The sequence below is a fragment of the Phacochoerus africanus genome, chromosome 1 (genome assembly GCF_016906955.1).
Source record: "Phacochoerus africanus isolate WHEZ1 chromosome 1, ROS_Pafr_v1, whole genome shotgun sequence".
Taxonomy (NCBI): Eukaryota; Metazoa; Chordata; class Mammalia; order Artiodactyla; family Suidae; genus Phacochoerus; species Phacochoerus africanus.
Window position 1 is genome coordinate 208903117 of NC_062544.1, and position 14968 is coordinate 208918084.

General features: G+C 38.4%; 1 protein-coding gene across 1 annotated transcript in view; it reads left to right on the forward strand.

Annotated features, from left to right (window-relative positions):
• Positions 1–14968, forward strand: part of OSTN (osteocrin) — a 45786-nt gene that overhangs the window by 11970 nt on the left and 18848 nt on the right. The window contains exons 2-3 of the mRNA XM_047755451.1: positions 3826–3924; positions 6698–6912. Of these exons, the coding sequence (XP_047611407.1) occupies positions 3826–3924; positions 6698–6912 (314 nt within the window). The remainder of the gene's footprint in view (positions 1–3825; positions 3925–6697; positions 6913–14968) is intronic.

Genomic DNA, 14968 nt, shown 5'->3' on the forward strand with positions numbered 1-14968 from the left:
GAGTAGTAGTCCTGCTGGTCTCCTGATCGGAAGCTGTACCTGATCAGAGCATTACCTGTTCCCCACTGGAAGTTGTGCCTGACTGGAGCAGTGGTTCAGAACTCCTGGGAGCGGAGTCCTGCTGGGCTCCTAATCAGAAACTGTGCCTGATCGGCACACAACTTGCTCCCTGTTGGAAGTAGTGCCTGACCAGAGCAGTAGCCAGGAACCCCTGGGGAGTGGGGGAACTGTGATAACCTCTGAGTGCGTGTGTGTGTGAGTGTGAATGTGTGTTTGACCTGACTCGCTTGCGCTTCTGGTACGAGTTTGTGGCTCCATGGCTGTGGTGGCTACAGAGTCCTAACCTGCAGTTCCATGGTGACCTCATAAGGCTTTAAGTTTGTGCCAGGCTCTGAGGGACTCCCCACCCTGCAAGTCTGGTCCAGGTCCAGGGTTTATATGGACCAGCCATATGCCAAGAGGAGGGCGGTCAGGCAGACATCTGAATGGCCACCTTCTGAAAAGGAGGCACCCTCCCTTTTCTCATTTGTGACACCAGCACAGGGCAGCCACACAGGGTGGGATTTAGCTTGGAGTTGGACCTCCAAGTGCATTGCTTAGGAAAAGAGATGTAAGAGTCAGAGAAAGTTGTGCCTGTGGAAATTGGGAGGGGCACTCTTTGAGAAGTTAAGCTAGGAAATATTGACTTTACCAGTTCAGAAACCATGCACTAAGGTTTTGGGGACTCTCTTGCCTGTCTCCTCTGCTGTGACACTCCTCCTTTTGATCTGAGTTGGGAGGTGCTCCCTAAGCAATAGCAATATCTAGGGGACGGCTGGCATATTCAGCTGTTAGTGCAGGAACTCTCACTCTCCTGTGATCCCAAGGATGTGGTATCAAAAAGAACAAAGAGAAAAGCAGGTATACTGGTCAAATGTCAGTCTCCATTGAACACCCCATCCTCCCTGTCAAGAAGGAGGGAGGGAAAGATTACCAACCAGTGCAGGATTTGTGGGCTGTTAATGAGGCTGTTGTGACTCTTCATCCCACTGTCCCCAACCAGTACACCTTGCTCAGTTTAATGCCTGCAAAGTCAGCTTGGTTCACCTGCCTAGACTTAAAGGATGCCTTCTTTTGTTTCCATCATTAGGGACTACAGACATCATGATGAGGGTAGAAACTTTAACTTTACCAAGCAAGCTTTAATAGATGAAAAAAAAAAGCTATAAAGGCATTAAATACTGAACAAGTTCTAATGAGAAAGGCGGTCATTCAGAATAGAATGGCACTAGATATCCTGACAGCTACCCAAGGGGTGACATGTGCCATCATAAAAACAGAATGTTGTGTATATATTCCTGATCTCTCTGGTAATGTAACTGCTACGTTAGATGATATGAAGAATCAGATTAGGGCAATGTCTAACGATAATCTTCCTTTCTGGACTTCTGTTTTGTCTTGGATAAAAGGGGACTGGTGAAAAAATGTAATACTAATCATAGTTATTACACTGCTATTAATAATCTTTGGACATTGTATTTTTAATTGTGTTACTCAGCTTGTTGCACCCCGCTTAGGAACCATGTTCCAAGCCCACACCCTTCAAGTACAGTATTTGCCAATGACTGATGCACATCAGAAAGGATGCACATCAAGAGGGGGGAATGTAGGGGTGTGGAAAAGGGAATAGGGAGCTTGGCAAGAGCAAAGCCATCTTGCTGCCACCGTCCATCTTGGTGAACTTAAAGTGACTCATATAAGGGCTCTGAGAAAAAGTCATCAGGACTTGAGAAACTTGAGACTTGAGAAACTCTGGGCCCCAATTGTTCTAAAGAAATTCAAAAATAGCTAGATTGTACTTAACATTAATCATTAAAGTAACAATATAAGGCATTCTGTACAGCTGTACATCTTTCTGTATCCTGCATGTAACTTAAGGTTAATGTAGCATGTTAGACACGTAAGCAAGCACTATAAATGTACCTCCCCCCTTTTGCTTGGGGTCCATGATTGGGAATCGATTCCCATGGACCCGCCAGCGTAATAAAGTTGTTCCATCTTCCTCGAGTGTCCTCTGAGGTGATTTCTGGGAATTCTACAACAGCATCCCTTTCTTTTTTACTCCCTGCAGGTTTCCATATGATTTTTTTTTTAAGAAAATACAAGTTTACTGAACCTTCTTATTCATGAAGGATGGACTGGGGGGCTTCCCAATGCCATCTGATAAGTGAAGTCAAACCCATTCTGTTGCAGCTCATAGCCCATGACCTTCTTCTAGTGGGGCCATACCTCCCACTTGAACCAGGGGCCAGAATGGCAGCCAGCATGGCTGATCTAGATCATAGATAAGCTTTAATTGGATCTATAGTGTCTTTTTAATGTAAAAATTCATAAGTGTATAAATGACACAACTTTGTGCCTGCTATATAGAATTAACAAATGGAATTTTTGATGTGTTCACTTTACTATATAGAGAGAGATAAAAACTGATTCCCTTATGTTTTCTCCATAATCTTATTTACTTCCAACTCTCCCCAGAAGCAATCATGGTCATGAATCAAATTCCACTGGTTTATACTTTAATCATATGTACAGATTTCAAAATACATGAAATTGCTTTGTGTATTTCCAATTTGGTGAGAGTAGCATCCCATATATACTATTCTAGAACTTCTAATTTCCCCACAAATCTGTTTTTTTAATCCATGCATATATTTACACATAACATTTAGGTCATTTGTTTTAACAGTAGATAATACATATATTTAAATTCTTTGCTTTTAGTCCAAATAGTATGAATATACTCCAATTGATAAATCCATTTCCTCTTGAGTAGCATACTTGGATTGCTTCAAATTCTTTACTACTATAAAAAATGACAGTACGAACTTTCAAACATGTCTCCTCATAAACTGTGGCCCATTTTTACTTGTGTGCCACTTTTCAAAATTTTATTTATCAGTTATTTAAATGTTCCAAAAGCTAATCTTTCTTTTTTATGTCTATTGAAAATATATGCCATTTGTAATTTGTTTTCATTGTAATTTATCATGTAGAATTTTTCAGTTTTGATACAGTATAATTTAAGTTCTTCTATGAGGTCCACTTTTCAAATCTTGCTCCAGGATTCCTTACATGTCACAAGGACGTAAAGATAGTCTCCTAGTGGATTGTGGTGTTTTTGAAATTTTGAATTTAATTACTTTTAGACACAGGACATTCTGTCTTTTTTACCACAAACCCCACCAGGCCTCAATCTCTCATACATAGCCAAGTTAACACATTTCCCCTTAGGCACATGAGGTTGTCATCCGTGGATTAGACAGTCAAAGAATAAAGTTACACGAACTAGATTTCTCAGATTTGGGTTACTTTGAATTAAATTATGATTATAGGAGTTCCCTTGTGGTGCAACAGAAATGAATCCTACTAGGGACCATGAGGTTGCGTGTTTGATCCCTGGCCTCGCTCAGTGGGTTAAGGATCTGGCATTGCTGTGGCTGTGGTATAGGCCAGCAGCTGTAGCTCAGATTCAACCCCTAGCCTGGGAATCTCCAAATGCTGCATGGGCGTGGCCCTAAAAATCTAAATAAATAAATAAATAATGATTATAGTTGTACAACTCCAGTCTGGGTTTCCATGGAAATGAAGCCTTAGTAGAATTCATTCTGAGAGACTGGCAGCTTCTATTAAGTGTAATTTAGGTTTTGCAGAGGTGCACTCCAAGGCATAGAAGTAGAATAATTTGGTTTATTACGTGCCTATAACAAGCTTTATAGGCATTTTTATTTTCTGCCTTTATATGCCAAACTAATAAATGTTAACTCTGATATGTGTGCCCCTTAGATGATGGACTGGAGACTGGCAAGTGCGCATTTTATCCTGGCTGTGATGCTGATGCTCTGGAGCTCAGGAAAAGTGCTTTCAATGGATGTCACGACAAAGGTAATGGAAACTAGCTTAAAGGACCATATTTTTTATGAACATAAGCCATTTTTACTATTGTCAGAACTAGGTGCTGGTTGACAAATAGGGAGATGCCTTAATAACACAAAAAATTAAGTAAGCAGGCATTTCTTTCTATGCCTTGTCTTCACTGTAGATTCAGAAAAAGCCAGGTATCTAAATGTTTAAAAAAAAAAACAACTGTAGGTCATAACACAGATTTGTATTCTATAAACCTAAAACTATAGGAGAAATTCATTTCCATTTCAGTCATATTTATTATTGAATCAATTACATAAAGATGAAGTGCATTTATTTGAAATTTGAAGTTGTTTACATTTTAAAATTTGAGTAGTCTGCCTAAAACTTTATCATTATACCAATGTTTTCTTACTTCCTAGGCTGTAAAGGCAAAGAAATGTGAGGACATCTCCACACAGAGAAAAGTTAATGTGGCTCATTTAATCTTAACAGAAACATAGCATTATTCATTGTACTTCTTAAATAACATAAAGAGTCTGAAATGGCTTTTATTAAAGGACAAGTTTTATATAAGTTTTGTGATTATTTTTCCTGAGACTAAGAATATCTTTGAAAAGAAATAAAAATCTACTTTGTGTGTATGTCATTAGAAGAATGAACACATTTTTAGGAAGAAGTTCTTAGAGATAATAAAAGATGTCTTATCTTTGCCCTTTGAAAGGCTGTCTCCTGCTCTTTAGAGTTTCTTTCTCTTGATTATAGATTATCCTCTCTTTAGTTTCTCTGTGGTCAAGTTTATATTGATGGAACATGATGGAGGATAATATGAGGAAAAGAGTGCATTTCTCTTTGCTGTACAGCAGAAATTAACAGAACATTGTAAATCAACTATGATAATTTTTTTTTAAAAAAAAAGCTTAGGTAGGAAGTAACAGAAGCTGAGATTTTAAAAGAAGAGTTGTGAATTTTGCACTGTAAGTAACAAAGAGCTATAGAGATTTTTAATTTTTTATATGATGAAAATAGTGTTTGGGAATAACTAACTTATGACAATATTTAGGACAGAATAGAAAAGAGAGAGATGAGACAAATAAATTATGAAGTGATTGAGAGTGTATACTAAGCAGTCAAAAACACCTGATATTAATCACCGCTAATAGGAAGAAAGGTTTTCCAGGAAGCACTGGCCAGGTTTAGAGCAGATTTGACTGGTTTAGGAAAGAAGCAGTTCAGTGGCTTTAAGTCTCAAGAACTCTGAAGCAGATGATAAGTATTCCAAAAGAGAATTGTTTGAGTTGATGATGAAAAGGCTTGGAAAGTGCTATTCTTTCATTTTATTGGGGGAAAAATAGAGGGAATAGAAAGAGAATAAGCTAAATATTCCATAAAGGATAACAGGAAGTGAAGAAAAAGTGTCTTGCAAAGACTAAGAGTCTGGCAAGGATGTGACTAAAGGTGGGAAGGAAACAGAACCTGTAGTTAATGTTTCTTCCACAGGGGAATAGTCTTGGGCTCTTGCAAAAGAAAAAGCTTCTCCTGGACTATGCAATGACTCTAGATTGTTGATAGGAGCATTTTTTAAATACTGTGATTGGGCCTAAGAAAGGAAAAGACAGACTTCATAAACTGGACACTCATACTTTTTTAACTTGGATGACTTGCCAAGTAGTATTATGAATAAACAAATAAATAAGAAATTTGGGTGTTCCCATTGTGGCGCAGTGGAAACGAATCTGAGGAACCATGAGGTTGCAGGTTCGATCCCTGTTCTCGCTCAGTGGGTTAAGGATCTGGCGTTGCCATGAGCTGTGGTGTAGGTAGCAGATGCGGCTCGAATCTGGCATTGCTGTGGCTCTGGCATAGGCCGGTGGTTACAGCTCTGATTGGACCCCTAGCCTGGGAACCTCCATATGCCTCGGGTGCTGCCATAGAAAAGACAAAAAAGACAAAAAAAAAAGAAAAAGAAAAAGAAAAAAGAAAGGAAAGAAAAGAAAAAATAAATTTGACAGGGAACAATAAAGTTTTTGGAATACCTCTGACCTCATCATGGACACTCAACATTTGTTATCAAATCACATGAGTGAATTGGTAAGCTCTTTCAGGGTATAGACTGAATTTTGTTCATTTTTTGGATCTCTTGGGTCTAATACAGAACTTGCTTAGTGGCTTTTTAATGGTTTGAATCAATAAGGAATGAATGACTGGTGAAAACGAAATAGCATGAGGTTAAGAGTTTTTTCAGAACTCATTCAATAAATATTCATCAGAAATGTATTGAGTACTCCTAACTCTGAGTAAAATACTGGGATAGGCATTGAATAGAGCAAATAAAAGATTAACTAGATATAGTCCTTGCTCTCAAGTTACTCGCAATCTAATATTGAATACAAATATATTGCAACTAATCTAATACAGGGGAAAACTTAATGATTGAAGGGATAAAAGAAGTATAGATAATGAGCTATGGGAGTGATAAGGAAGGATGCAGTTGTTACTGGGAAAGAATCTAAAAGGATGATCAGTTAATACACTAAATTTTAGAAGCAGGCTTGGAATTTATCCCTTTTTTATTTTTGTGTATGTGTGTATGTGTTTTATTTTCTTTTAATTTCTTTGGATATACCTCATCTCTATGCTTTTGTCCCCCAAAATGTTTCTCTCTGGATCATAACTCCATGAGAAATCACGTTTCATGACAGACATGACAGCTAAAAACAGCAAAAGTCAAATGTGGATGATCGTCCCTGTTTTCTTTTCCTTCATGAATGGACTCACCTTTCCCACCCTATAGGCCTTTGATTCTGAACTCATAGATGTTGAACCACCACCCACAATGACAGAAGAGAAATCAGCTACTGATCTGGCAGCTAAACTCTTACTTCTTGATGAACTTGTGTCTCTGGAGAATGATGTGATTGAAACAAAGAAGAAAAGAAGCTTCTCTGGTTTTGGTTCTCCCCTGGACAGACTCTCAGCAGGCTCTCCAGATCATAAAGGTAAACAGAGGTAAGTAAACTCTTGGAGAAGGAACTTTTCATTTTCTAATTCTTCCACTTTGGATTCAGAAACAGAATTTCACATAAAAATACAATGAAAATCTTGTAGGTAAACACATTTAAAATTATATTAGCTAATGTCTGAGTTTAATGGTGTCGTTTTGGAAATAACCGTTTAAAGAATGAAATAATTGATACAATATGCATTATTATTTTCATCATAATGTTTTCTAAGGAAGATTCTGTTGTATGCAGATGTAAAATAATTATTATAAGACATAACAGTATTTGAGAGGTAAGGGGGAAAATGTGCCATGAGACAAATGTTCTGGTCAGTTGTGTTTTCTATTTAGTAGAGGTAACCAGAATACCGTTTTTATGTTTACCCATGATACAAAGCTTTCCAAATCATGTGAATAAGTCCACTCTCCTATACCAAGAGGTAGTGAAGAGTTCTCAGGACCTGGAGTCAGAACACATGTGTCTTAAGTCGAATCAATCATTAGGTCGATCATTTCTAGCCATGAGAGTTGTGTAAGAATCTTATCCTCTGTGATCAGCTTATTTATCTGGAAAATGGGATAATTACTTACCTCCATTAAAAAAAAAAAAAACAGTAAGAGAGAAAAAAAAAGGAAGAGAAGGCTAGTATGCTAAGGAGGACAATCCAGTGAAGAGGAAAATAATGATGGAGGAACTGGACTGGAAATGAGGGCAGCTGCAGAAGCAATGCCCCTGAGAAGACACAAGGAGGTAGGATAAAATGTCCAAGGCAGCCAAATTTAGAAGCCTGGGGATTAAAAAACAGGAAAGAGGAGGGAGTAGAAGGGGACAGACAAAGCGGGAGACTGGGGATGGTGGGTGCTGATACCCCTTCTCTCTTTTTTACTTTTTTAATTCATTTCATTTCATTTTGTCTTTTTAGGGCCACACTCACGGCATATGGAGGTTCCCAGGCTAGGGGTCTAATTGGAGCTGTAGCCGCCGGCCTACACCACAGCCACAGCAACACCAGATCCCAGCAGCGTCTGTGACCTACACCACAGCTCACGGAAATGTGGGATCCTGAACACACTGAGTGAGGCCAGGGATGGAACCTGCATCCTCACGGACGCTAGTCCGATTCTTTCCACTGAGCCACAATGGGAACTCCCAGGTTCTCTTCTCGTGGCTTCCGCTGTCTCAGAAGTAGGAAGGAAGATCTTAAGGGTCGCAGGTTTTAGTGGAGAGCCGGATGGATACCCCACCTCCCCTACCAACCACCACACCTGGTCCCGATTCAGGAAGTGGCTTGCAGGGCAGATACCACTTATTCAACGAGCAGATCCATCCCTGCAAGCAGAGGCGAGGGTCCCTGAGCCCTCACAAACCAGAGTGGCCACCAAACAGCAGAAGCCTACAGGCCACCAACTCCTGGCTGAGCGTCTCTTCTCAGACTTGCTCATCAAACTGTACAAGCATCTCTGGCCAAACACAGAGAGGAAGATGCTTGGGCCCTCAGAGCACCAAGTGTTCTAGAACGATCCTCCCAGGCAACCTGCATGCCTCAGGCCTGTCTGCCTCAGAAGACAAGGGCTCTCCCTGCGGAGACCCGCCGACTCACCTCCACTCTGCTCCTGGGCCGTTCGGACATCGTGAAGCCAGTGTTCACTCCAGGCTGGTCCACCTCCTCCCCAGCGTCCTGCCCTCCTCTGACCTGAAAGGAGACGTGCACCTGCTACAAGACCCGCGAGACCTGCGAGACCCTTGCCCATGGGGACCTGCACCCGCCCTTCCCCCCACCTCGCCCGGCTGTCACCTGGGCGGCAGCTTCCCTGAGGGGCCCTCCTGAGGGCGGCCAACGTCGTGGACACCGCGGGTGGTGGGCACGCCCCTGTCTCCCCGTGGAAACAGCAGAACACAAGTCCTTTCTTAGGTAGTGAACGTCGCTTCAGTGTCCACGCTTCAGCAAACCTGAGCCAGGCATCCCCGCAACCCTTCCGTGAGTACAAACCGAGGGCACTTGGGCAATGGACGTTACTACAGCAAGCCTCCTGTGGAGGAATGCTCAGGAATAGCTATAGAATTGGTCAAAGACACAGCTTGGGTGAGAGGAAAACCTCGTAATTTGACTTGCCTGCATGAGGACTTTGGATCCAAAGCACAGGAGCAAAGTGAGAAGCCCTGGGAAGTTTCTTTATGTGGACTCACTAGAGCTAATGCAGCAGGTCTCAGTGTGAGTGCGCCCCCCACCACCACAGCGACCCCTCCCCCACCTTCCCACCCCCTCCAGACGACACAGCAGTTGCGTGCGCTCGCCATCCTCAGTAGCAAAATGGATCCAACAGCAGTCATAGTGTTTGATGTGCGGGTCCAGAAATATCATCGTGTCCTCCTTAGACCTGGTAAAAGAGTAAATACATTCACCAGATGACAATAAGAAAATGACTCAGAATAAATCAGAAAGATATGGGGAATAAAATGAGAAAATATATGTATAATTAAATCTAAATAGAGTATAATTGGGACAAGTAGAAAAAAACCACTATTTAAAGATATTATGAGTATTTTTTCAATGATTTTCTAGAAATGGTGAAATAAGACGATTTGTCAAATTTGGCAATAACAGCAAATATTGACTCAAAATAACTAGTGCCGCTTTTGAAAGGTTAATCGAATTAAGAACAATTATTCTGTCAAAAGAATGTCATGTAAGAGATGGCTTAGAGGCTTAAACATTCAAGGCATGTTCTTGGGAGGACTAAATAGTATGGTGTGGGCTCAAAATTAGGTATTAAGAAGCAAGATCAGAAATGAAATTGAGAAGGACAGTTGGGACCACACAGGGATGCTGTTTTTAGCATTTTCATTCATACTGTTGCCGCCTGGACTGTGCAGTACAAAACCTGTACAACCTTAGTCCATGTGTCTGGAACCAGATTGTGACAGTCCTATTCAATGCTGTGTCAAGAAAGAAAGGATTTTAGTAGAGTGATTGATGATTGTCAGGGGTCAAAAATGATCCATTTTCATTCCCTTTTACCTCTACATTTCCCTTCACTTCCAACGACTTCCAGAAGGTTGGAAGTATTAAAGAGAACTAATGCATTTGCACAGAAGTTTACTCATGAGCTTCAGAAATTGAGCATTTCCCCTAATCTGGACTTTATTTTGCTTCATGACTGCAATTAGACTACAGAGATTCTGTTCCTTTGAACTCTGCGGCTTACAACAAAGGTGACCTCCAATGTCAGGATTGTTTTACTTAGAATTTATTTAGAATAATATATACAAATTAATCTTTTTTTACATATAATTTATTTCTAAGACTTTTATATTTTTGTTCTTGATAGTTGATCTTTTACTCCTTCAAATTAGATTCCAAGGACACTTTCTGGGAAATTTTCCTTCAAAGATTCATATTTTATTCAACAACTCCTGTTCTTGGTCTTAAAGCAAATATTAAATTTGTATATTAGAGAGTTGGAAAATAATGGGAATAAATAGTAGATACTGCATAAAATATTTCTATGCATGCTCTTGAATTTTAACTGAAAAATAAGTTTAGATTTCTTTCAAAACATGATACTAACTCAAGCAAAATTAAACTTTCAATTTTTCTATCATCTGCTACAAAGGTATTTGCATATTGGTCAAATATAAATAATAAATTTACAGGACTAAAAAGAAGGTTTTTGTATATTTAGTAGCAAGAATACACAGTTTAGAGTTTTGCAATGATTTTATTAAAAAATTCATAAAAATTGAAGTAATTTTGCATGGGAGAGCTGTATATAATGTTATTTACTATTCTTTGATTACAGTATATGAGAGAATAGCTTTGGTCCTTTAGTGCAGATAACTTTACTCCTTCCTTACTTGTTTTCGAATCCTTCACAAGGCCAGAAATTATCTTGTTACCTTATTATGCATGAATGTATACAAAACACTCTCTTTGTTGCTTATAGCATCTGTGATGTTCATGTATATGGCCTCAATTTTTCTCCTTCTTAGACATGCATGTTCTATCTTCTCATACTCACCAAGAGAAAGTTATAGGTCTGAGATCCATTTTCCACACTCTAGCCCAAAGAACTAACTCATCATTTGATCCCAAAATTCATAAGCTTTTTTTGTGTCATGGGCCACTTTGGCACTTTGGTGAAACCTATGGACCCCCTCTCAGGATATTGTTTTTAAATGAACAAATTTCATGAATTCAAAGGTTACCAATATAGAGAAACAAAATTATCAAAATATTTAAAAATTAATTTGTAGTATGACAATACATATGCTTTATTAAAGCATAAAATAAGATCTAAGAGCTGTATCTAAAAAATAATTTCAAGTAATGCTGAACATAAAAAAACAATTTCAAAGTATATTTAAGGACAAAAATGTGCTTTGAATCTATCTGTGATTTCTACTTGTTACAAGGGTCTACTAACAAAACTATTCTGATTTGTCCTCTACAATCATAACAGAAGCCAATGCTCTATTTCACATAGACGATAGTGAAGCCAAAGGTGTAACATTTCCCATTCATATTTATGGATTCCTGAATTATATGGTACATGATTCCAAGCTTTAAAATTCTATCTTAAGCATATCAAATACATTATCTTATTTTCAATGACTATAAAATATTCAGAAAATAAAAATTTTTAACTGCTCTTGAAAACATCTATAAAATATGGAAAAATGAATGAACAGCTTGGGAAAAGAAAAAAGAAAACAAACACATATTAAAAAAACAGGGTTAAGGTCTATGGCAGATCATATTAAAATGAAGCAAAGGCCCCTCTATTATTTCCTATTTTATATCATATTTAACATTTTTCACCTGAATATGACACTAGCTTCATTTTCAATTGGATGTGCAAGTTACTTTAATTCTCAGAACAGTTACCTCAATTACACATTGAAGTTCAAAATATTTTCTTCACTCAGTTTACGTGTTTAAAACCTGAAGTTAATGAATGGTCATTCAGTTCATGAAACTAAAAGGAAGCAGCTATGACCATATCTCTGGCAAAATATTATCTTCTATTTGAACCACTCTTTACTATTAGAAGATACAAGAATCTTTCTAAACGGTGGTTTCTCTCACTTCTTCCCACAATACTGAAAATGCCCTGTAAAATATTAATAATAATAATATGGTATATATTTTAACTACAATAAACATTCTCATAATTATTACTGTTCTAATTCAACCATTAATATTTTGAGGTCAGAAAAGCAATTAATATCATTGTGTCAGTTGGGTTTCCTGCAGAAAACAGGCAAGCATGTTTGAAATAAGAAAATTTGTAAAGAATTTAGACATAGCACAGCTATTTACAAAAGGCTGGGTAGAGGCAAATCATACTGAATGGTGCAATCTGACCCTTGTCTGTAGAGTCAGATGCCTTGGGAGAAGCCATGACCTTTGGTTAAGAGGATGTGACCTTGCAAGGAGGGTACGAGGGGAAAATTATCCTGACCTCAATTCCTCTCTCCTTCCAATCTCTCCTGCCAAGTCTGCCCATCGCCTGCCCCAAACCAAAGCCAGAGCATTGGATCTTTTCTAGCATCCAGTGGGGTTTGTTTCCTATACTGAAATTAGGGCGAGAAAAGGAAGTGTATCTGCAGAACAGACAGAAGACACCCAGCACAGTTGCACACATTCTGTAGATTCAGGTCAATAAACAATTTGCTCCATAACGTTGCATCATCACCACTTAATTGAAAGAGAAGGACTCCATAGAACATAATTACAGAAGCAACTTTATCCCCCACCACACACATTCAAATCCATTCCGTTGATGTTTCCTAGCTCTTGGATGAAAACAAAGGCAAGAATTATGACTCTACAGTCTCATTGAAATAATAAATATTCGTCTGGCTGCTTTTACTAGAAAGATAGTCACATGTCAGTAATTAAAATAACCATTGATATGCCTTAGCCCAAACTATGAATATTATTAAAAATTTCTCCTTTTTCAAGCTGGAAAGCCGCAGTGGGAAAGGGTTAGTGGTCAGTTTATCCTCACCCCTTCCCCCACCACAGTGGGCTGACTTCTATCTCCTCCAGTATTGGAGATGGAGATACAGAGAGGTAAAGAAAAGTCTTATTTGACAGATACTATCATGACCTGACTTCTGTGCTCTCTGGCCTCAGTAAATACTCCGAGCTGACTCCTCACCATGAGCTGTCTTTGTGGGGTCATTGCATAACCCCCAGTGGGAATGTGGACATAAACATCCTTGGCTCCAGTAATGCTTCTCTTCCAGCAGGTCAGCTTTGCTCTTCATATTCATCCTACTCCCTTAGCTTCTTCTTTTGACACCACCACCAGCATCCTGCTGAGGTCACCTCACCCATAACTCCTGTCCGTAAGCCCTTTGGGGAAGTTTCTTTTTAGAATTAACCTAGGCCAGCTCTGCCCACATACTCTTTCTACATCTGCTCCTCAGAAAACCCACATCCTTGATTCTGGTCACTGAAGGTACAGTTGTTCCTTATGTAACCATCTCTTCAGCCAATTCTCATAGCTTCCTGCCCTTTAAATTTCATAGTCTGTTTTATGAGGTCCACCCTGTTTCAATGAGTCTATGTCAAGCTTTTTTTGAAGGCTTTTCTCTGTATGAAAGAACAGGGAAAATGTTGCTGGTCTCCAATAACCTGCTCCAGAGAAATCCTCCTTCTTTTCCTATTAAATATCAATCTTTTTACTGGATTAAAGTTGAAATATCAGTTTGTAGACACCTTCTTTACAAATATTGTTTAATTCTAGCACCTTTATTTTGAATGCAAGGGGAAATACTTACCAATTTTTTTTTCTCCACTTTACCTTTTCTAGGCCACAGTTAAAATTGAAATGGAAAGATTCCCATTTTAATATTCTGGTACACTAATTCTGAATTCCTAAACTCCAGAAGATATTATCCCCTTTTGACTTGTATATTTTCATAGATATAAAATGATTTCTCTGTTATAACCAAGCCAGAACGTCAGGTTATTTAACCCCAAGTCCAATGATTTTCCACTTCAATAAGCTGATAAAGAAATTAAAGGAATGTGTGAATAAGGGACTTGTCCAAGGCCAGGAACAATGAGATTCACTTAGAATGCTTGCATTAAATAGGTCATTTTGGAAAAGGTATTCCAATGATATATATGTTTTCTATCCTAAGTCAGACATAAAATTCAGGCTAAAATTGAGAATATTAATTCCAGCTTCCATTTGTCAGATGTGATTGCCTTTCTTGATGACAGTGCCAAAAATTAAAGATAAAAATCCTTTCATTTCACCTTTTCTAATTCACTGTAAAGTAATTCCCCAGACCAAGGCCAAACTAGATATCTCATAATTTTTGCTATTTTTTTCTAGCTCTTAATTCTTAAAGCCCAAAAGAGGTAGTTCAAAATGGGCTCCATTCCATAATGAAGAACAGAGAAAAAGGATTCAGAGTGTGACATCCTATATGTTTCCTTCCTCATATTTGAAAAGACTGGCTGTACTATAAGAATTGCCCTTAAACCCTGATCTCAGGCCATTTTCCCCAAACTGTTCTTTATCACTTGGCTCATACCACCCCTGCTCAACTCCAACAGAAAGAGACAGTCCCTTTGCCTTTTATCTTTACCCTGATTCACATGTGAGGTTTAAAACTTTCTCCCAAAATGGCTAATACTTGATTCCATATATGGGCTTTAAAGTGTATATTACCCCAAAAAAGAAAATTCTAGAAAACATTCTGTGTAAATTTCCATTTACTGGATAGACTTTTCAAGTGTCATTAGACCCTCAGAGAGGTTCATGAGCCAAGCAAATGAAAATCCTTTCTGCCTAATCCTACAGCCCTGCAGTGATTTTTCAAATCAAGAATACCTGGGTTACTTTACAGTATACCCTTGATTTTTTTTTAATTTTATTGAAGTACACTTGACTTATAATGTATTAGTTTCAAGTGTACAGCTGAGTCATATATATATATATATATATATATATATATATATGTGTGTGTGTATATATATATATATATGTATATATATATATATATATATATATATTCTTTTTTCCCAAATAGGTTATTACAAA